Source organism: Taurulus bubalis, assembly GCF_910589615.1.
Source record: "Taurulus bubalis genome assembly, chromosome: 7".
NCBI classification, from domain to species: domain Eukaryota; kingdom Metazoa; phylum Chordata; class Actinopteri; order Perciformes; family Cottidae; genus Taurulus; species Taurulus bubalis.
In genome coordinates, this window is record NC_136595.1 from 23,561,729 (window position 1) to 23,586,356 (window position 24,628).

Below are 24,628 nucleotides of genomic sequence, written 5' to 3' on the forward strand. Positions count from 1 at the left end.
CAAACAGAATCCAACACAGACTTTGTTTCCCTTTCGCTTACCTCATTATTTTGCACAATAGTTGTTTTTTTCATTGCTGAAATAGTTAGATAAATGGAAGACACACAAAACACATTCAACAATATATTATCATGTAGAATTTTCTTAACAATTATGTTAACAATATTGCAGCAAAGGTTGGCATCCTATTCAAAATGTTCTTTTATCAACATTAACCTTTTTAAGGCCGAGCCCTATTTTTCGCTAAAAATAAAAAATCGCATTTTTAAAATCGTAAAATTAATTATCTCCGCAACCACATGGTTGTTTAACTTCATTTAAATTGCTACAATACCGCAACCCTTGTGAGAAGAAAAATTAAAGTAACCGTTAAGTTTAAATATTTACGTAAACGGTGTAACTTGCCACGACGATCGTAACGTTTCACAAAATCCTTAATAAGTATCCCTTACAAAGTCGGATTTCACTAACAGACACATCTCCGTAACCGTACGGGCTTGTGGGAGTCTAACAAAGCAATGCAACTCATTCATAACCCCCTATCAATACCTGTAAAGTCACAACCCGTCCGGAGCTTTCTTTTTCTTTTTCCGGCGCACATTTCTGAGTCCTGAAGCCTTCCTGGTCCACCCACATTCATAAAATCGGTACCCAGCATGCCCAAACCGGCCAATGTTTTGCCATAAAATAAGTAATTTTTCCATTTTTGAACCAAATGACACAGTTTTTTGACTGAAACTCCTTCCTAACATGCCAATGCTTTGTTTTATTGTGTTTTTTTGTGGTGCAGATTGTTATTCGTTAGGTCCTAATCTTTCCAAAAAGGTGCCTTATCAGTATGTGGGTTGTTGTTAAGGCCCTGAACCATACAGTTTGAAAAACTCGGGGTCCGCTCGAGGAAGAGCTAATTTTGGGTGAATCTGGCTTACATCATGCTGGGTGTTCATAGTTATGATCAAAATATGATTTAAAAGTTTTTTTGTTTTTTTTAAATATACATTTTATTCCCAAGAAAATTCTGAAAAAAAATCATATAAAATAACACAAGTATTATAACTCATTTGGGGTTCAAACGACTATTTTAACACAGGGAACAAGAGGTACAGAAGGCTGTTAGCCCCTTAGCATCTTTGGGGTCTCTGGGACTCAGAATTAAGGTGAAGTTTAATTATGACACGGAGCCATCCATATTACTGAATTTAATATCTGGATTGAAAACCTCCCTAGCATGTATATTGTATTATTATATTTATGTATAAATACATATATAAATAAGAAATTAATTTAGCATTATTTTAACCAAATGAATGCCATGCCTGGTTTGCTAAATCATGTTGAATAAATCAAGGTACTTGATACAGCTACACAACCTTGAGTATATAAACATGAAACAAGAAACAGATTAATGTCTCCCTTAATGTCAGTTGATGTTTAAGAGGCATTTTCATCATTTGGCCATTTGGTTAATTTATACTTGAAACAGAGCATTTTTAGCAGGGGATGTCTGTAGGGAAACAAGTGGTTGTTTGTGTAGTGTGTGTGTGGGTGTGTGTGTGTGTGTTGAAGTCAGAGAAGTAGAAATGTCACTCAACAGCGAAGCAATCTTATCTAAGAGTTGCAGGCAGCTTTCTCTCTCTCTCTCTCTCTCTCTCTCTCTCTCTCTCTCTCTTTATGTACTGTATCTCTCGTTCCTGTCTCTCCATCTCTTGTTGTCTTTTCCCTCAATCTCTCCCCTTCTCTTCTTCTGCTTCTTTTTTTTATTTACTCCCTCCCTCCCTTCACCTAACCACTCCCTTAACTCACTGAACGAAGGATTGAGCATTCACAATTAAAACCTGTTGCTATTTGTAAAGGGAGCAGCAGTGACCGCGTCGCTCTGTTCAATCTGGGTGTGTCGAGATGCAACGAGCTCCAGCCCACGAACGTCGGGAGTGAAAACACGCCCCACAGTATCTGGACTTAATGAACGGTCTCCTTGCTGCACTTTATTTAAAGCTACCAAGTCGCAATGTGTGAGTGTGCATGTAGAACAATGTGCGCTTTGCAACGTGCTCTTAATTTCTGCTGGAATTACATATTTTTTTGTGTTGAAGGGGAATGAAGCAAACTGAGAGGCATCAGTAGTGACTGTTCAGGACCATAATGCATTGCTCTCGGGCAAATAAATAGACCATTAAGCTGGTCGTGTTGGAAGCCGAACAGTAACTAGCTGTGTAGAGACTGCTTCCCACACACAGGCTCCCCCGTGGAGACGGCTGAGATCACAACGCGGTAGAGGAGCAACAGCCGCGGATTTGGCCTCCTCCAATGTGCGTTTGAACAAAAAAAAAAAATCAACTGGCAGCCTCTTTTGTCCGTTTGACATGTCAAAGGCAAATTCAAAGATTCCCCCATGTTGTAAAAGTTATCCGCGAATTTGTCTTGCGGATGTTTCCCCCCCCCCCCCTCCTTTTCGGAGGTATTCCTGTCTCAGAGGTTGCTTTGAACGCGTGTGCGATAGAGTCGCGGTTGATTCTGTAATCTACCCGTACATGCTGTGGAGCCGTGCGCCCTGTGGCTCGGCATTAGCATACCGTAGGGTTACTTTGCTTGTGTTGTACAAGGGGAAGAAAGCACTCGTAAAGGCGGGGAGGGAGGAGGATGGGGGAGCGAGCCAAGAAACAAGGCGCTAAAACCTCAACCTTCACAAGCATAGAGCATCCTCCCTGTTGTTCCTACAAAGACTTAGCCGGTGCTAGATATCATTTAAGATGGGTAAATTTATGGAATCATTTCGGCGAGGGAAGGTTGCTCAGTTCCTCAAGGTGAAATTGGATACGTTTAGCACTTAATGAATCAGGCCTGGGCCTCTCCCCCATATATCAGCATGTTATTAAGACATTTTAAAATCCCATTATGGTGTTTCTCCTTGAACATGTCATGCTTTTATTGGACTGCCCTGTCTTTAAATCTAACCTTTTCAGCCCCGCTCTGGTATCGAACAGAAAAAGAGATACATGACAGTGCGATGGGACGAAATATATACACATGTACGTATAAAAATATCAGCGCTGGGTGGTTTCAGTGATGTGACTGGGATGCCCGGTAATGGGAAATAGTTTCCAGTAGTAAAAAGATGCTTAAATAGGAGCTACAAATGGTTTGCTGTGAACGGCTGAGTGTGGGGAGAGGTTGCTTTTATGTTCCAGTAATCTTGTTATAAATTGGTGCCACTTTTGGCCCCAATTTTATTAAAATGTGTGTGTTTTTTATTGTTCAATCCATTTGTTTTGGGCTGAATCATGAAAAGAGGGGCACTGGCTTCAGATCAATGCACATAAATTATATTGCAAGCTTTACGCTCTTCCACAGTACATATATACATATAATATGCATGTGTGGGTGTGTGTGTGTGCACAGTATGTGTTCTAACATGTGACGATGAGTTAAAAAAACTAAAACAACCACTAACAAACATATTGCAAATCAGAGCTCGATCTTCCAAATTTGCACTGTCTGGTGAAATTGTTCAGCTCGAACAACAATAATGAAAAAAAGAAGGAAGTCAAATTGGGGAAGGAGGAGAGCGTGACACAAAGACTGTGATGACAGAGGCATCTAATCCAGGCAATGCCATTCTTATCAGGGTCCAGTGGATTAGAGTGAGCCTCCTAACCAGAGAATCCTCACCAGCCAGACACTCTCCACAGCCCAAGGGCCTGGATCAATAGGCCCGCATTGATCTCTTTCCTCCTGCTGGCTGGATCCACTTTTAGTGGGACTGCCTCAGCCTCTATCACTTAGACACACATCTGCAGCCTTGCAACTTCTCTGCGCACCGCAACCTCGAATGGATGTACAGATAGACACACACACACAAAGACGCACATTTCCTGTTTCATGTGTGGACGAGAGTTGTTTTGTTTACACTGAATAACCGGCAGTAGAAACACTACAGTGTCAAGTCAAGTTAGCTGCATGTTGGTGCTCTGGTTTCCTCCCCAGCCAAGGCACTTTGATCAGTCGCGCAGCACAGCCATTAGTATGGGTGAGAGGGCCTTGACACCTCTGGTTTGTGGCCTCTTGTTGTAGCAACGACAGCCCTGAGTCGCCAGCGCTAACCTCTCTGTTGCTCTTTCTTCTCTCCCTCCTCCAGATGACTCGCCCCATCCAGGTGAAACCGGCTGACAGCGAGAGCCGTGGAGGTAGTTGTCTTCTTTTCTCCATTATTTATTCATGTCACCTTTTCATCTTCCTCATCTGGGCTAATTCTTTTCATTCCTTCCCTCTGATCTCATCTGTTCCACTGCTCTCAATGTAATATTTCTTCAGCCAACAAAAAAAAAAAAAGAAACTCATTCCAATTCCTTTTATTCTCATGTTGCTGCACTTGCATACATAATAGTAGCAACGTGATCATTTCAAACAAAGTACCAAATAGCTGAAAGCAAAGTGCCTGAATGTATATAAAACACATTACGTGACATCAAACGCAGCGATTTGATGTCATCTTGGTTTGATTGTCGGCCCCTCAGCTTGTAACACATTTTTACTAGAAATGTAATCTCACTTCATACATGCTCTATTGTGTCTTTTGGTTTGTTTCTGGTTTTAAATCCTTTGGGTTTGTGGATTAAGCCTCACATAGCCTCACCCTGCCTTTGCCCTTGTACGAGATGTAATTGATTTAAGAGTCTGTGTTATTGAAAGTATGTACGGCTGTGATGGGCTGCCCATCTCTCTTCTCTTGTTCCCTATGCCAAGTACATTATCGTTGCACTGTAAATTAGATCGCGATTAAGCCCACTACTGGAACCAGAGCCACGCAAAGGCCCCGTTAAAACCCTCGCCGCTCGGCCTGCGTGCGTTTGAAACACGAGAGTAAATGGCATAGAGGGAGGGTAAAATGGAGCAGGAGCACATACAGCTTGCCAAACAATCAATGAATTTGCAGGGTTCTTGCCAAGATCCTCATTACTTGGCCTTAATTCTGTCGTCTTTGATCTCTCCCGTTTTTTGGGAGGCTTTCATTTACTCACTGCCTATCTGCATATATGTTAATGGGATGAGGAGGCATCCTTTAAGTCGGTATCAGAGACAATGAAGCTTGCTGTTTTTTTGTGTTTTTTTTTTTGTGGGTGTGTGCATCTCATGTGTCACCCCGCAATGAAGCAAGTGCCTTTTTTTTGTTGTTGAAAGGAGGAGCGCTGTTTTTTGGTTTTTCTCCTCCTTTAGGGAAGGAGAGAGAGATTTGAAAGTGAAAAAAAAGAAACAGGCAGCGAGAGAAAATGCAAGCGTGATGCCAACTGCATACAGCTGCCGTGCTGCACTTCTGAGGCTTCACCTAAAAACCTCTGCCTGTTTTTTGGGTGAATTAGGATGGCTGGCCACTTGGCTGCCTGTCAAATGCACACAATCTTCAAAGGACAGCATAACCCCTTGAGATGGATGGAGGAAAGGCCAATAAAGATCACTGTCAGTCCTCCATGTTCTCTTTCTTTCTTTCCTTCTCCCTTTCTCCCCCCTCGCCTTGCCTCCTTCTCTCGACCATTCATTCAGAGCTTTAGAGGAGTGGTGAGACAAGCAAAAGGGTCTTGTGCTGTTGAGATTGATGTCCCCTATAGCTCCATTGATTTTGCCATTGTGGAGCTGTGTGTCCACATTAACAATGACACTCAGCTGTCTCTTTACTTGGTTGTGAGTGGCTGGGTTTAAAGCTCCCAGGGCACTTTGGTCAGTATGGGGCGCTCTCGCTAGCCAGCCGTTGGGACCCCACTGAGGAACAAATGAGTACTGGAACAGACCTGAGAGTTGCACATCATCTTAAATGAACAGGTCAAAGTGGCGCCGCAGGGGCAATCAAACACTGGCGCGACTTTAACGTGTTAGGAGGTAGAGGCGAAAGGGGGGGAGTCGGGGAATGTTGCGAAGGAAAGGGATCCGATGTTCATTTCAATCTTGTATTCTTCTCATCCTGCTTCTAATTTGCTGGCTTGAATTCTCCCTGTGATTATACTTAGCAAAGATAATCTTGGTTTTCTCCACATCTGCTTCCGTCATTAGCTGCTTCTGCTACCGTTAGCCGATGCGCCTCCGTGGCCTACTTTTACAAGCCGTAGCTTCTTATTTGCTGTAAGAGATTAAAGAGAATTTCATTGAGCCGTCTGAAATTTCAGGGTCCTGTAATTATATTGCCACGTTACAGTTTTTTGTAATTTGGATTTGTTGCCAGAACCAAGATCAATAACTTCAGGACTATAACTCAGCATAGTGTACAGGAGCTGGAAGAGCAGATGCAAAAGCTATTAATTAGCCTCTCAGTGCAGTGAAGGGATGCTCACCAGGGACGGGCCCAGTCTGGCCTGCTCTCTCAGGGGCCACGTGGCTAGTCGGATAGGGGCCATATATTCCTCGGTGCACACAGTCACACTCCAGCCACAGTCATACTAATTAGTCCCTTAATTTCATTATGAGGAGGACTGCTCAGATCACCTCGCTAGGTTGCTCGTCCATTAGGGAAAGACCTGTAACCGTGGTTTTATGCCTGCTGGACCTGCCCTCCTCCAGGAGCAACCCTCCGCTGTCATTGAGACCAGACGGGCCGAGGCCAGCACAGTGTACGCTCCCTGGTTACTGGTTTAGTGCGCATTTAAACTGCTTCTTAACAGCAGTGATATTCTTACTAGTGATGAAACTATGAGAAAATGATGACTAACACATTTGACGGAAGTTCCACGGAGTAAATCTGGACTAACACAAAACAAAAAGACTAAATTGTGACTTTAAAACCTCCAACTACATTTAAAATTCTTGTCAAAATCATCGCCGCTGCCCTCCTATAGACATCGGACAGGAAACTGACTCGGAGCCTGTCCCTGATCAACACTGAGCAGTTTCCTGGTGGACACGTTCATAGCCTTGACCTTATCAGATAGAAGGAACCTGTAAAAAATACATCGGGCCCTCGAGAGCTTCACTAAGGCCATATGAGTAAACCACTTTGCCTATAGAAATTAAAGGGGAATATACGGTAGAGTAAATCCATCCGAACACTCTGTCAGCCCCTGCTGCCGCCTAACAAAGACACACTGTGAAATGAATATTAATGGCCAATCACCTACCTAATCTAGCAGAACAGCAGCAGTTACACATTGAGCCACGATTCACACCCGTGAATGTCTCCGTCACCGATGACGCAGACCATTCTGGGATGTTACCCTGTTGGGGGGGGGGTCAGGATGGGGGGCATTAAAGAGGCTCAGCGAGGAGGAGCAGGGGCCTGTCTCTCTCGTTTTCTCCTCACAGGTCTCTGATATGAAATAGATTGATTTTCCTTCACACATGGCACTGATGACTGGCACTGACTGCTGCTGATATTTCACTTTTGAAGGGCCGTTGAGTGCCTCCTTAGAGGGCCTGGTGTCCTTACACGGGATAAATCAGCTTTAACCACTTTGATTTCATCCTAAACCTTTTACCAACGGCACCCCCTTGGCATTCCACCATTACTTTCCTGCCCCTTCTTGTTTCCTTTTTCGCAAGCTGTCATTTTGCTTGATTTTATTTCTCTCCCCCTCTCCCGATAATCTTAAAAGAGCCGTCATGCTCTCAGGCGAAATAGTTTTTTTTGCTTCTTTCCTGCACGTGCTGTTCCTTCGTTGGTCTTCACATTTTTGCAGCTTAACCCATTGTTAAAGTTTTGAGCTCAAGAGACTGTCCAGAAAGCAGAGAGAGGAGCAGGCTAGCTGTCAGCTGGGGATCTGTTAGTGTTGCAGCAGGCCCGCTTGGCACAACTTCATCTGCAGCCCACTGAGGAGGCCTGGATTAGAAACAGGCTCTGGCGTTATCAAGGCGGGCCTGCCGCCCACGCACACACCCACACAGAGAGGAAACAGGCAAACACGTTCATACCCATACGGCTCTGACACACACTCTCTCTCTCTCTCTTTTATGCAGACACACAAATGCACGCAGTGGAAAGTTGGATGTACATGATAATAGAGGCATGTCCAGTATATGTTGCATATTTAACACACATCCACAATGCACGAATACGCCAAATGGAATAGGTCAATTTTCCTTTTAAGAGCTGTGCTTCACGTTGTGGGCCGAGCAGCGGTGCTGCTTTGTGTTTGTGTGTTTACTCCGACTGAAGGACAATGAAAAGGTTTGCTCCAGTTCACTGAGATGTGACGGAACAAAGAGAGAGAGAGAGAGAGAGAGAGAGAGAGAGAGCTGGAGCGAGAGGCAATAAGTTAAATGGAGAGTGAGGACAAAAAAGAAAGGAAAAAGAAAGAATGGAAGATTGGGAATCTAGATTGAGAGAGCAGGTTTACATGCTCTGCTGCTGTTCTGCCCTCAGTTTTTGATGATGAATTTATCTGGCGTGAAAGACAACAGAGTGGTCCATGTATTAAACATCAGTGGCGTTCTCCTTTCCTTACCAGAGAGACGAGCTCCCCATGTCAGAGCAGCTCAGTAATGAACCAAGCAGGAAGGCCTCTAAGCTCCACTGATCCCCTTTAGAAAAGAGAGGAGGAACGAAGGAGAGAGGGTTAGTTAGAAGGAGAGGCCTGGAAAGACAGATGGCGAAAAAAAGGGAATTTGCACTGAGTGACTTAAACTGGGTAAGAGAGAGGGAACGAGTGCTAAATAAACAGGGGGAAGTGAGGATAAACCGGCGAGAGGGCGGGGCAGAGCAGAAAGCTGAACACTATATCTTCTCCCTTTGGAGGGAAGAAAACTAAAGATTACTGGTCACAATGTGCTTGGCTGGGCATAAATGGAGAGATCTTGAAATAGTAGGGAGCATGTTCTGAGGTTGTGGGGATCAGGGGGAGCTAATCCAATGCTAAGGCCAGCTGTGGGTTCACACATTCAGAGCTCACACTGCTTGTCCAAATCCCCTCCGGTGCTCTTACACAAACAACACTAACACACAGGCCTCGGCTAGCCCGGAGTTCAGTCGGCTAACTCCACCGCGCTGGCCTGGGATGTTCAGGTCATTTTGCCTGTAAGCTCGTAAATTTGCCCTCGCATCAGCACAAACTGGTTTCGTTTTTGAAAGGGAAGGAGGGGGGGTTGCGGAAGACAGACAAGGGGAGGGAGGGAAGGCGGGGAGAACAACAGACAAACGGAGTGAGAGAAAGAGATGATGAAATCATTTCTACAGGGATGCGCTTTGCTCCTGGGGGTCAGATTGTGCTGAGGCTGGAGGAGTTATGCAGAGTCAGTGGAAGGAGCAGATCACAACAATCCGCTAAATACACTCGGTAGGTGGAGATCAATTAGCCTTATCTAAGAAACTTCTAATGATAATACCAATGCCAAAGTTGCTGACACGGCATAGAACAACAAGAGGAAGCAGACTGATGATGTCATGAGTTTAGCGAGTTGAAAGATGCAGTATTTCTGCAAACACAGTGTCTCATAGAAAATACACTATTACTGCAACTTCTGTGCTACACTCAGTCAGCACATGCACAGATGGAAGCAGCAGCTACTTACAGCAGATAGACAAAATAACGGAAACGCCTTATAATATTGCAGAATGTGGACATTGTGAGCTTCACAGAGGCGTCATCTATTTCAGGGCTGCTGTATTTGATTGCATGAAATTTTTGTCGACGTTATTGCATCCATCCCCAGCACTCGCCTTTTATAAATATGCACACACACATAAATTCAGCTAAAAACACATTGATCCTCACTCGCCTTTTTCTGAAAAACCGCACACATGCCGTCCACTCCATCCTCTCGTTCGCCGCGATGGTCTCGCAGCGTGGGCGGATCAGCAAAGGTTACTGTTGAACACAGAAAGGAAAGGTCAGAAATCATGTTTAGTTTTTCCGGGGCCCGGGAGGTAATTCCAGCCAGCAGATTGTGTTCAGACGAGCAAGCAGGCAGGGCAGGCCAGCGGTGGAGATGCTCATGCAGAAGGAAGCGAGGCGGGGATGGGGACAAGGTTATCCAGTCAGCCACTGCCTCTCAGCCCCTCCGCTGTCACCCTTAATAACAGCCTCTCCCTTATCACCGCAACAATCACCTTGAGAAACAAACTTGTCTTCTCTCAGAGAGGAATGGAGATGGGAAAGCGACGGCCCCCGTATGCATCTGGTCTGCCGTTCTCATTACGCCATCTCAACGTCTTTGGGGACGGACAGACTGCGGATCAATTTACGGCTCAATTCTCTGCACTTTGTAATTCATTCTCCCTCTCGTCTCGTTCTCCCTTTGCCCCCCCCCCTTCTTCTTTTTTCCTCTGAACCCTTTGAAGGCATAACAACATGTAGATGATGTACAGTAGTTGTCGACGCCGCTGTGACACTAAGAGGTCTTCTGTTCTGCTCCACACAGATGCACTGCTTTGATGTTTGAGTTGTCGTCCGTTGAGCCATAATGCAACACAAAGATGAACCGGATATCGATGCAACTTCAAAAGAATCTATCATTATGGTGCTGATACAGGCTAAATGGTTGCCTTTCGTCCTTTGGCCACCACCTAACTTTAGATACCGGTTAACAATGGTTCTTTAGATACAACAATATGGGCCATAATGAGCATTGTGCTTTTAATAAATGATGCAACACGCAACATCAACATGCAACATCAAAGTAATCATGTTGAAATGAATGAAACAAATGAATGACACGCTAGTTTATCATGGCATCAGTCACATTTTACTGATCTTTTTTAGCGGCAGCTGCCTGTTGGGGCTGTGAAGATGCACGACATCATCTCCCTGCGCTGTTCCACACTTCACAGAAGCTTCTATTCACAGTGGATGCCAGAATAGCAAAGAGGCTGCTTGCTTAGAGCGTATACAGTACACTGACATGGAGATGAGTTAGGAAGCTGACCTTTTTAAGGCGTGCCTTATTTTGACTTTTGACTTTTTTAATTTTGTTGGCCATGTGATTTATATTAACATAAAACAACCTGTATGCAGTACATTAGGAGACAGGCAGCTTCTGTAGCGGCCTGCTTATTCTACTGTTAAGTATGTTTCCTTAATCCCTAACTGTCTCAATTTAACTTTAAAAGTAGGATTCCTGCAGATTTTCATTTCTGAATTAAACAAGTGTGGCCACAGAAATCCATGTGATTAATTATGAACATAATCCAAAAGATGTGTGCAGTTAATATTAGTTTAACCCCACTAGTTGACGGTGACATGTTCTGCTGGTGTATATACCCACAGTATAAGCAGTGAAAGGCTCATAAACTAGTGTATGTATTTGTGTGTGTGTGTGTGTGTGTGTGTGTGTGTCTGTGTCTGTGTCCTCTGTGGACTTGGTGCTCTGTGATTGCAGTGGAGCTGGAGGAGACCAAGCGAGGGCTCTGATTGGAGGACAGAGTCTGTGCAACCTCTGCCAAATCACTGCAATCACCCGTTTGCTCCTTCTCTCCGCTTTAATGACACCACTTCATAAGGAACCAGGCTCATCAAGCAGCCCCCACACACACACACACACACACACACACACACACACACACACAGACACACACGGTGAGGTCAGGCTCGGCAGATCGGATGGGGCACGGCAGGCCTCAGAACAGGGAGAGGAGGTCCACCAGCAGATGGGTAGAGATTAAAGCAGACTGGAGACACATGCACATACGCGTATAAATATAACACTCGTTCATCAGAGGTACGAGCTCCACTCTCCACTTTTGGTTGAGTAAAGGCCTTCACGCACCCGAGGGTGTAACAAAAGGTGTAACTCGCCTGCGGATATTATTGGTCTAGGGCTTTTGTTGTAAAAGGTAAGAACGGAAAGGAATGGATGTGTTGTCGTTCCATAAATGTAGACTCAGCTGAACCCGTCTTTGGTTGATGCCTTTATTCGAGGTGTGAAAGCTCAGAAAAATCCCCCTTATTCCAAACAAAAAGAACATTGCTTTTTCGCCACGTAAAAGTCACATTCTGTGTGAATTAATTGCATAAAAAAATAATTAAAAAAAGATATGTAAAGACCTTTAGTGTGAGCTAGACATGATGTCTGTGTCATTTTAGGTCTAGGTTTCTGAAGTTTGTATTTGCAGCATAGCAAGTTAGGGAAGGGATGAGTCATTTTTTTCCGGATACTAAAAGGTTACTGAGCTATTTTCAGGTGAACAATAGATTTGAGATTGTGCTCTCCTCTCTCTCCAGCTGCCTGGCCTCAGCTCCGCGCTGAATTCTCTGCCCTAATTTTGGGAGACCTTTGCTCCCTGCACTCCATGTGGAAAGAAAATGTCCTGTTTGTTCACAGAGAGAGGCCAAAGACTATTTGGGGGTTTTGTGTGTACAAAAAAAAAACAACAACAGATGAGATGGAGAGAAAGGAAGAAGGAGAGAAAAACAAGTGTAGCTCATGCACAAACATTGGCCCATTTGAATCCACACAAACACTAAGAAGAGCCATACAGATGTTTCCAGTTGCTATATTTATGAGGTGTGACGGTGTTTACACATTTATATTATTTGTCCTGTTGTTTAATATGAAGAGAATAGTTGTTTTGTTTTTTAAAAGATTGTCCCTTCTTTCTTTTTTTCGGGACCAGTATATGAAAACAATCTCTCATGACTAGGTCCACGAAAACACTCAGGAGCATGAGTGACAAATAGAAAAATGAGAGAGAGAGCGCGAACACAAGAGAAAGAATGGCAGGGCATATAAGTGATGACAAAGAAAGAGACAGGAGAGAAGAAAAGAAAAGCTTTTTCCACCTCGGGATATGGACAGACAGAAAATGCCTTTCCAATCAGTGTGAAAGAGAAATATATTTACAATGCACTTCTTATTTTTTTTGTCGACACTGTAATTGCCATCTCACCATATGTGTGGAGCCCTTTAGTGTGTGAAAATGTTATATATAATCATTGTATTTCTATATAATTTCGAATATGTCACCTCCAGATTAGTGAAAATGCTAGTTTTTACTTTTTTTTCTTCACAATTTTACACATTAGCTGCATGCATAAGGACAATGATATATGTTGGAGTGCCTTTATAGTAAGCTCTGCCAGTACAAACCAGTTCCAGCAGCAGCAGCAAAGTACAAACAAACAAATCAAAAAAAGTTCTAGAGAAAAACAATCGGCTGTAAAATTAGATCTGTATTCATATTCAGTACCTGTAACTCGGCTAGCTCTTTGCATTTGTCCCGCCAATCTGACCTCTTCTGTCCTTTATCGCTCCATCTTAGTATATTAACTCCATTAGCCTCTCATATCGCCCTCTGTCTCTCTCACTGTCAGTCCACTTAAATCACCGCATCATGCTGCCGTTGGACTGGAAAGGACACCTGCTTCAACCGAACGATTCAAGCAGAGATATGGAAGCAGTGGATTAAACAGAGCGCTCACACGGGCCACAAAAAAATGCAGTATTTAATCTGTATGTATTTTAAGGCCTATATTGTCCGCGACTTAGACTGTGGCAGTTATTAAAGCAACGACAACACAAAGGGCATAGGGTTTGGCGAGGACTCTCACAGGAGGGCGTGCCTGGGATGCAGCATTAGGGAATGCCGGCGTCGGTCCAGCGGGCGCCACAAAGAGGCTTTTAAATAAAGGCCCCGGCCACGTCCCTCTCCTGCCTTCTCCCGACCTCGTCTACTGAGACGACAAACTGCGAGCGCACACACGCACCGGGAGAGGCCGGCTCGCCATCCACCGTCTTTCCGCCCATCTGCCGGTCAAAGAACGAGCGCAGAGGTAATGGAGAGAGAAGCAGTCACTCTGTAGCTGTAAAACTGCGGGCGGCGGAGAAGATGATTGGGGTAACCTTTGCTTCGGTGCATGAAGGAAGAAGGAGTGTTGTAACATTATTCATGAGCGGTTTGTGTGTCCGCGTGTGCATTCCTGACTGAGTCAATGTTGCAGCGTTACCACCTGACCATGACGCGATCATGCTCTGACTGACCTGGCCCTCGCCACGGTTCACAGTAGCTTGTAGCGTAGGTTTTTATTTATTCTTTAAACATAGCTCTCTCTCTCTCACTAGACCCCCTTCGATCTCTCATTGATATTTGGACCAAGTTTATCCTTCCCCCTCATGTGTGCTTTGTTTGCCTTTTCCTTCTCTTTCTTCTTTTTTTTTCCTGTTGACTTTTCCCCCGGCCCCCTCTCATCGATCAGTCTATCAGGCGAACTGGCATTGTCAGGGATGATTGGCGAATGGGTCTGTGTGCGAGGAAGTTAATAAGCGTATCCCCAGACTCTTCAGTTCTTCGGGGCCAGGTCCAAGCGCAGGCCATCTTGATTGCCTCTTTGCAATAAACATGAAGAGGTTCTCCTGCTAAAGAATACAAAGAAAGCCAAGGCTTCATTGGGGAATAACTCAAGAAGAATGAGGCTTCAAATGACTGCCGTACCTTTTGGCTGCAGGAACTCTGACCTGACACTTGAACCAATTTTATGCAACGCGAACTTCAAAGAGCACTTTGATATTGGAGGGAGTCATCGGGTGAGATCTGAGGGGCTGAACTGTCTTTTCATTCTAGATTAGCTACTGCGTTTGGACGTAGACTAATGACATAGGTGGAGCAGTGTCTCGATAAGGAAGAGATCCCCATCTGGAACAGATGTTATTTGCTGTAGAATGACAACAGCTGATAGGGATCCACAGACACAGTGTTTTTTTTTCTTTTCATTATTGCAAATCCTCCTCCTCAGTATCCCCCTACAGCAATAAACTTGTCACAAAACCCAAAACAAGACACATCATCGCTTGAAATATAAATAAGCCCATTCGTTACCTATTGATTTTCCTACCATTAGGGAAGCGAATGGCTCGGTTGTTGTTGATGTGGAAGATATTGTGGGTCAATATTGTGTTGCTCTTAAAAGCCACGGGAGATTTTCAAGAAATTCGGCAGGGCCAAAAGGAAAAGAGGCCAGTCTACAACTCTAATATTAAGAAAATGTCTGGACTAGTTCAGGGACATCTGCCTGGCATTAATGTTATCAGGGAATCGGGGAGCAGCGCAGGCACAATGTGCTTTAGGGAACGGCACAGCCCTCAACAGCTGCCTGCCCGGAACGCCGGCACACATCAAGCTAATGCGCTGGATTGGAAGCGGGGGATTGATTCCTGAATGTTAAAGTGAAACCTTGAAGCACTGCTCAGACCATCTTACTCTTGAAGGGAGGGGTGCTTTTTTGCGAGGAGGTTTGGCATCCTAATCTGATTGGGTCTCCTAATCTACAGCTGCTCAGCTTAACAAAACCAATCCGACAGGAGGGACATGTTGAATCGGGGCGTAAATCAGGCGTACGACAGGAGGAGGAGGGCGTCTCTGTGAGCGCCATGATGGCCGACCCAGCAACGGTTTCAAGAGATTCTACCTTTCTCAGGTCAGGGATGGACGGGAGGTTGAGATGCTGAGGGATCACGAAGTCCCCAGCTCGCTGGCTGTCAGCCTCCTTTTCCGATAGTTGTCGCCCTGTCCCCCCGCCCCCCACCCTCCCCTCCTCCTCCTCCTCTCCTCCACTCACCAATCCTCCTGTTATTTTAGGAATCTATTCTTGGCCTCCCAGCATGCACAATCTGAATTATTCATCTGGAGAAATGGGATCCCGGCACGACAGTGAAACAGGATTTTATTTGTACCACTTGATTCCATTAAAATAAACAAAGTGCAGAGTCCCTGCCACGCTAATTTTGACACACCCCCACCTAGGGCCGGGCGATAATGCAATATAATCATTTATTTAATTTCCCCTGAATCTTGATTATAATTTATATCATCATCACTCTACAAATCTCTTATTTGTTTATTCAAAGATGTAATTAAAACAACAAATTGTTTTGTTTTTTGTAAATTGCAAATTGCTGTTTTTATTTTTGACATAAAATGATGTACATTTTCCTAATTAGCCTTTTCCAGTCCTCCGGGTTGCTTACCCTCCTTGCCGTCCCCCTCACACATTACAGTGTTTGTGAGGAAATGCTCCTCCTTATATGTAACCCACTTATTAATGTTCCTTTCTGTCTTTATTGCACACGATGAGGGCAAAGTGCCCGCTCCTGCTCTTATCACATGAGCCCACAAACGGAACATAAAAAGCTGAGAACACACAGGCGGCTTTTCCGTCTCGGTATGAAATGAATGTGACCTACAACTGCAGAGATGCAGAAATGTACAGCGGCAGCGCGGAGGAAACAAAGGCTTCTGTCAAAAAACCCTGCGCTATCTCACCAGTGTGTCTGTGAAATCCTTTCAGCTCTCATGTGTGCATGTCAAGCTGCCTCGCCTCCCGTCTGGGTAACATTAATGAAAGGTGAAAAAGGGAATAATCAAAGATCACAATATTTTACCCTTGATGCGGATGCATGTTCGCACGCTGCTGGCAGGAGAGATCTCCTCCGCCGCTCTGATCTGACATTAGGATTCAATGCTACATTTCTCTCTCCAGCTCACTCGTCGCGCTTTATTTCTCATTCCCTCATTGCCCACCCCCACCTACCTCTGTCCACTGCTGCTTGCCAGCTAAAGGGTAAATGTAGCTCAGGGGAAGTGAGCTACCTCCACTACAAGGTCCTGGGGCCCACCACGTGACCTGGACCTCCCAACATCTTGCTCTTCGCCTCCTCCTCCTCCTCCTCCTCCTCTTTGCCTTTCAACGCATCTCTTTATCTCTATCCACCTCAGTGACCTCATCCAGAGGGTGATAGAACGAACCTCAAAGAGCCAACGGCTTCTCCGCCAAACACGGCGCGGTTCAGAAGGTCACCCGTAATGCAGAATAACACTGTGGAAAATACAAAGTACCAATACTATACACAACAAGAGAAATACGTTTGAATTTTGCAACTCAGAATACTAAAGTACCGTTTTACCTCGGGACATTTGTACAGAACAGAATTAAAAATTGACTATGCCTAAATGCTTTTTGTTTTCTATGAAAATAAGCAAAGCAAATGCAAAGTGTGGCAGTAGAATACAACAACTTTTGGTCTTGCAACATTTGATATAATTGGACAATAATACAGCATGTCTCTTAAGTCACTCGGTTAAAGGAAAACCTCTTTTAATAAGACAGAAAAGTTAGAAACCACAAAAGGAGCAACAGACATGCAGCACTATATACATGTGCAGAGAAGCAGGGGAAAGATTGCAGTGTGGAGACAGAGACGAGTGGAATTCAAAGTGTATTATTTGATTAAATATCTACAAGGGACTTTGTGGAATTGACCATGCAGCTGGGGCATTTACTTGCAGCTCATGTGCTGTATTTATTATATTACTGTAATTCTTCACTTTGGCCGACCTACCTGTTTTTATATGCATTGCCTGGTTGTTGCATCATAAATACTGTTGGTGGATGGCTCAGCTGAACAGGTTAGTTTGCTGTGTGTGGACAGCAGAAGGTGTTCCTTTGAATGCTTCTCTGTCCGGGCTTCGATGTGTCGTTCTGTGTGTGTGTGTGTGTGTGTGTGTGTGTGTGTGTGTGTGTGTGTGTGTGTGTGTCCATGTGTGAGTAGCTGTGTGAGGCTGAATGGCACCTTTCAGAGTGGGGGTGAGACCATGTGGTCTGCACTGACTGCTTTGGAGGGAGGCAGGAGGGCCCAGCTGGTTCAGGGAGAAGAGCTCCCTGACTAGCCAAGGCAGCCACTCAGCCTGCCAGCCAACCTGACACACACACACACACACACACACAAAGACACGCACACACATGACCACATAGTGCCCAGTTAGAGAAAGATTGTACACGGAGAAAACGCTGAGGATCGCACGCGGCTTTCCATGCAATTAAAAAGATTTATTTTACCGCCAGTGTGGTTTGGCTATGACTTCTGCTAGGTGCAGTTTGTCAGTGAGTCTCAGCTGAGCGTGTGCAGGGACATACACACAAGACGCAAAGAAGTGTGAAGAACACATTCAGGCCTCCTGTTTACATGGGGACAATGCTGTGTGCACCCACAGAGCTTACAGAGATCCAATCATTTCGGCTGACCTGCAGCCAGGATTTGGTGAAAATAGCCGCCTACGTCCAACAAAATTGTCCAATATCCTTGAATGCAACGTGCAGGGAAAAAATAAAAAAAATCTTTATTTGTTGGCAGCCAGGTGCTGGCCCTGCAAATTATACATGACCACAGGTCCTATTGATTCTCTCTTGTTTTTCTCTGTCTCGTAGCACATTGTTAGAGGAAAGTTGGTTCAGTGGACGCTCACAAATTGTTTTGTAAACACAGAGGGGGAAAAAAAAGCACAATTCAGAAGTTGTCACATGTAACAAAATGAATTTCTCAGCCTGTAATTCCATATTTCTCATTGATTCAGTATGTAGGGATCCTGTTGTTTCAAAAATGCCATTAAGAAAAGCTGAAGTATTTCTTTTGCGTTAAATGACTTGGATTGGATGTGTTTTTATGTTGATTTAGTGGCACAGCAAATCTATTCCCATTTGACTGTATTTACCCGCAGCTGCTACAACGCATTTGCAAAAACAGTAATGCTGATTGCTACTTCAACAGCTCTGACAGATAACAGTGGTTGTTGAAACAAAACATATTTTAAATGTATTTCTCCTGGGTTGTTGTAGCAGCTCTATTTATTCTGACCTCTACCTCGCCATACGGTCCACTGGTTCTCCAGTGAAATCTGAAGTGTATCACTAAATGGTGTGCAATGCTGCAAGACTTGCACACATTAGCTAAGTTAAAGTATACGTATGCCGTCGATGGAGGGAAGGCTCACTGGAGGCACTGTGCTGCTTATCTGAACAGTAGGAACGTGGGCAGAATGATGAGGTAGCCTTACCACAGGCAGCCAATCCCCTTTAGCCTGGCCATTCTCACTTTTTCTTATTTTTATAAGACAGTTTCTCACTCTGCAAATAGTCTAAAGGGTAAGCCTAACCAGGGGCTGTGTGTGAGTGGATGGAAGACAGAGAGAAACAAGAGCTCTAAAAGGAATTTGTCATTTTAAACAAATTGGGTTGGAGAAAATCAAACTGAGCTTTTCTCCCTGTTTAGTCCGAACTGTCAGAATGGACAGGAAGAAAAAAAATGCGTGACCCGAAGTGGGAGTTTCACTGCTTACCTTTAAAACCTGTAAACCTGCGAGAGGACCGAACAGCGTGCGGCCCCCGGTTTCCCCATTAGAGAGTCGGCTTGTCATTCGGAGGGAGTAATTGGCTGGATGGGGTTTCAGCGGGCTTAGCCACCCTGCTGGCACAACAAGCCTGTCTGTCCCGATCCCAGAGTTGCTGCTCTGCTAGGCAGGATCGTCGCCAGCTCAACTGCTGCCACGTCCCCTTCAAAGCCCCGCGAAGAAGCTGGGGATGGCAGCAGCTGTTGTCCCACGGGAGCCGGAGGTATTCAGGGCCTCTGGTCATTAGTGGGAACCAGTGTGCTGGGACGAGCCGGGGCCTCAGACAGCTGGGAAGACCTCTATCACCCCTCATCCCTTCATTCCTCCGTCCATCCATTCCCCCGTCTCTGCCAAGGAGGATTCTGTAGCCTCAACCTCCTCGCTTCTCACGCAAGACCAAGAAAGACTCGGCCCCAAGTGGCAGATGTGGAGAGACAGTTTGGGTTGTGCTTTGGGAGAAATATGTGGTTTTCTGGTAGTTTTGCTGTGTTTTTGAGGGACACTCTGAAAGAGAGGAACATAGTTTTCATGTGATTAATAATGAAACAAATCAAACAAAGTGGAAAGTCTAACTTGCTGCATTCTGTTGGCCAATATTTTTATCAAACATATGTTGTTCTAGAGGGACATTGTAGCTTATTTGCTCCGCCAACTATTACAATGTTTTGATATTACAAACATTGCCATTGTCTGAAAGTCAATGAGACAGATTCAGAAATAGGTGGCAACAATTATCAAAGTTTGCAACGGCAATGAAGTGGAACAGGAAATGGTAAATATGCTCCATCTAACAGTGCCACTAGTGGTTACATCTTCTTCCAGTTGCAGAGAGTTGCTCTTGGGAAAAGCAAGTTGACGAAGACTTTGCCAAGTTCTGCTAGCAAACCTATCCACCCTGTGGATTACGCCGCGCCGCTCCTTTCTACTTTCTTTTGCACATATGAATCTGATACAATTTGTTTTCACAGCAAGTGTGACCTTGGTGCAGCCAAAGTCACACTCATACAAATGTTTCATATGCAGCATATAGTGTATTTTCAGTGAGAATATTTGCCTGAATGGATTATATGTGAAAGGACAAACATTGTTAGGAATATGGATTCATTCTTTGGGTGCATGCAATTGAGAGATGCTTGTGAAAACTGTATAAAGTATATATGTTTCTAAATAGGATATTATTGCTATGCATATGAACATAGACCCTGACGTTTGCTTTACCCTTGCAGTTTCACTGGTGATATTGTTCAGGGATGCATATTGTGTGTGTGTTCTTGTGTGTGGACGCACATGTTGTGATACCATCTGACCTAAGAGTCACTGACATTTAGTTTGTGCCGAGACAAAAGTCTCTGCTGAGTTGAGAGAGCATGCCCGTGTCTCTATGATACAGTATGTGAACATCTGGAGGGGCCCAGGCACCACGCAGGTCTAGACCGCTGTGGGCACTCACCATGATATGTTGTTTTTTATTATACCTCTATGTCTATCTGGGAAATACATGCATAATACATATTCCTCCATCATTGTTTATGGATTAGACGCAGGAGAGGCCGGATGGGGAATATTCAGCTGTTGCGAGGGGTGAAATGAGTATCAAGGGCATTGCATTTGAGAGAACTAAATCACATTTCAAAAGACCGCTACATGCCAAAGAGCAGTGCGTTGGCTCTTTAGCATTCTGAATGTTGCAGTACATCAGTGATAAGCAAATAAGGCACACGTTCGAAGGAGGACAAATAGTCCGAGAAGTTGAAAAAGTGACAAAGGGAATAATGGGACATTTTGAGTATTATGTACCGGAGGCCCCGAGGTAAGTTTTTGCTCCTCTGCAAACAACATTGGCTGAGAGCGGATCGGCTTCATGTCTGACCCAGATTTGTTTGTATCCTACTGTGAGTCATTACAGCCCATTGTACATCAGCCTTTGCACAGGCCCAGAAGCACCCTATTGTTCTAACAAGGTTCCACCACGGTGTTCTTAAGATAATCGTGTCTCTTTACCGGAATTAAAGGAATACTTCACCCAAAGAATGAAGCTCTTTATTCGCCCCGTGTTACCATGAATTCTTGAAGAAAACCCGCCTGAAATACACAGAGAAAAGTCACATCTGCAGTATAATCCTCATTAATCCAGTCGTCAGTACTTCCCAAACACATGCATCTTTGCTTCAGAACAGACTATTTAAAGCACTTTGGACTTGTCTGGACTCGCACGGACGCCGAAGTGTTTTAAATATTAAGGTTCGAGCAAAGACGCATGTGTTTGGGGAGTACTGAACCTACGACTGAAGGAATGAGACTTGGATTACACGGCACGAGTACATCGTGAGACAACGTCAAAGGGAAGTATTCCTTTTAAGGGTTGTTACTGTCTAAAGAAATCAAGGAATACCACCGATAAGTTGTGGTCGCCTATGTTTAATGTATGTTGTAAGATAATTAAATAATGATAATTAAATAATAAAAACTATATATATATTATTATTATCATTCATTATCACAGCAACAATAATACTAATGAAAATATTCATAATATTATTATTACAAGTGTAATGTTTCTGCTGCATTCACCACACCGTGTGATAAACCGCTCCAGGCTACTCGGCGCACATGCCCAGGAGAGAACATTTACTTTTTTCTCTCCCTGCATTTTCCTCCGTTGGCTTTGCATGCATTGTTAAATGGGACTGATGGAAGCACCCTGGCCATTACTCACGGCATTGCCTGGCTAATTTCTGTGCTCTTACAAGTACAAAGATGTCACGCAGGAGCAGCAGGCTTACCTTGGCTTCCCCTGAGACCATTAATCCTTTGGCGGGTGTCGTCCCTGCCTGCACGGGCTCACCTGGTTCATAGCGCTGCCAGCAAACTGCTGTTCCCAGCCCTTTTTTCCGTTCTATCTATTTATTTTGGTTCCGAGTCAGCTCCCATCACCAACAAAATCTGATTCCACTGGAAGAGCTGAATATCTATTTAGGTATATAGACTCCCCTCTTAGAGGGAAAATTGCAGAATCTGTGGAAATGTTTAGTTGTGTGTGTGTTTCAGAGAGAGGTGGGAGTTGTGGAGGCGGTCGGATAAAAGCTGGTGAACTAGTAAAGGCAAAAGACAATGACATTCTTGCAGAGATCTGTCACCATGACCTTCATACAGCCATTCTGTTTTTTGAATGCAAAATGGAAGGAAAAAAAAGAATCTTCCAAAGCACCACTAAAGCTCTTTGCCGTAACTTCATTACCACATACTGGTTTGAGAAAATACCTTTTTTAATACATTTCTCCCCCCCTCCCTCTCTTCCCCCCACCTTGTTCTCCAATTATATTATACGTGTGATCTTGGACAGATAACTCAAAATTGGGAACTGTAAAAAGAGCAAATGTCTCCCACAGCCAGATTTCAAAGAATCAAATAATTAAGTCGTAGATCAAGGCCTTTAAGTGTACACCTGCATATCATTAGTACAACTGAGACTCTTTGAAATGGCCCTCGCTGGTCTTCGAGTGTCACAGCGTGCAGTGGAATTGTCCACAAAGTAGTTCAACTTTTTACATGGGGGCTTTTGAAAGCACACGTAGAAAGTTTACCTGTCGTCTTTATTATTCACACATTCAATAGACAAGAAAAAGACAGAGAGACCGAAATAAATCAATTCCAGGCGACTTGGAAAGTAATCAATCATCACTCTGAATGCACAAGGATCTACTGAGAAGGTTGTTGTTCTCCAGATGTATTGGCTGGATTTCACCAATACATGTGGTATTTTTAGTTTTCTGTGAATGCAGAGCTCTCTGTGGATAATATTCTGCACAAATATCTGCATTTATGCATCTTTCACGGAGAGGATTATCAAATGTATTGGCTTGATTTATCGGGGCTTTAAGGTACCTGTAAATGCTTTGAGTCATTGAGGAACTATAGCAGAAAACATGCAGTCCGCAGATGAACTGAGCAGCTTGTACTGGAGCCCTTTGTGTCTTATGCGTTATCACCAGAGTTCGACTTTATGCTACTCAGCAAGTAACATAAAGTCCTTCGTGTGCTGTTGTTTCAGCTTGAAAAGAAATTGACAAACCTAGTTCCCAAGTGCTACTAATCATACTTTGTGCGTACACTTTGTACTACATTTTATAAAAAATATAGCACATTTATGCAAACGACCCAAGCGCCAGATTGATAGCTTGGTTGTTAAATGGCGATGACCATCAATTGAAGCGGGATTTAGCAGCTGTATTAGAACAAAATAAAAATGAATCTTTCTCTCAGCATCCAAAACATTTGGACTGAAAATGATGACAGATCTTTTTATTTGTCTCCATAATGGAGCTTGTCGTGTATGTTCAAGCAAGGACATTGGGTCATTTGCATCACCCAGATCAGCTGATCATCAATTGATCTCCCTGAGCACCAACTGCACAACCACTCACATTATAGTTTGTGGCCTTTCCAAAATGAAATGGCTTTCTGAGCAGGAAAGCTGCTTTAAACAGAGCCATTACACTAACGTATTTGCCATAATGGCAAACTATGATGAGAATGTTTCAGGCTAATGTGTCATAATGGCATGCAAACAGGTATAATAACCCACAGTGGTGTAGTTTTTAACCTTTAACAGAATGTGATGATACCGAGCGTTGCGATGTTAACCATAAACTTCAAGAGATACTCTAAGATTTAATTTCAGTCATTGCTCAGATGAACAGTTCAAGTACAAACCTGACATTCAACTTAAGATTTACTCAGCTGCGGGCTGTATTATTTCCAATACTTTTTTCCATCTTTCCTCGGCCTTTGCGTTTTCCTCTCCTCCTCTACGCCCCTGTGTCGTTTTTCTGAACAATTTATCCCACTATTTCGAGATGGAAGAACGCATCTTCATCCAGCCGTGCATCAAGGAAGAAGGTGAGGGGGTTTGGTGGTGTTGGGGGGCTGAAGGGGGATGAGGGAGGTGGACTTTAGATTACCTTTGCAATTTCAAGAGAGAATGCAGCTTATAATGATCCGGGATGTTCCCGGGAAAGGTCAGCTGAAATTGCAACAAGCGTAATTAGTAGCTTATCAATAATGCATCCAAGGGTTCAGTGGGTGTACAGCCTCGCTCTGCATGTGTGTGTCCGTATGTATGTATGTGTGTGTGTGTGTGTGTGTGTGAGGAAGCATTCACGCATGGGTGGGCAGGGTGTGTGTGTCTCTGTGTGTGTGTGTGTATCTATACACACACCTGTGTGTGTATAGGGATGACCAACGGGGTCTCTTCTCCTGACATTCATTAACATAAAAACACCTGTGTGCCACTCAGGGGAGCTGCCATAAGCATTAGCATGCAGATCCCCACTAACCCACAATGGTGTGGACACCACTGTTGGCAGTACAGACTGATGGAAAACTTCAAGAGACACATCGATCACTAAGTCAATTACTATTGATCACAGTGTCAAAATTAGGGGCCATGAGTCGGGGGAGGGGGGGTGGGAGATAATATGAGATAAGGGTATATTTTGCATGAAGCATGCAGAAAATATTGGAGTATTATGCAGAATTGGTATCAGCTCTCACGCAATC

General features: G+C 44.2%; 1 protein-coding gene across 1 annotated transcript in view; it reads left to right on the top strand.

Annotated features, from left to right (window-relative positions):
- Window positions 1-24,628, top strand: part of celf5a (cugbp, Elav-like family member 5a) — a gene marked incomplete at both ends in the record, with an annotated part of 180,002 nt that overhangs the window by 99,570 nt on the left and 55,804 nt on the right. The window contains one exon of the mRNA XM_079220516.1: window positions 4,136-4,184. Within this exon, the coding sequence (XP_079076642.1) occupies window positions 4,136-4,184 (49 nt within the window). The remainder of the gene's footprint in view (window positions 1-4,135; window positions 4,185-24,628) is intronic.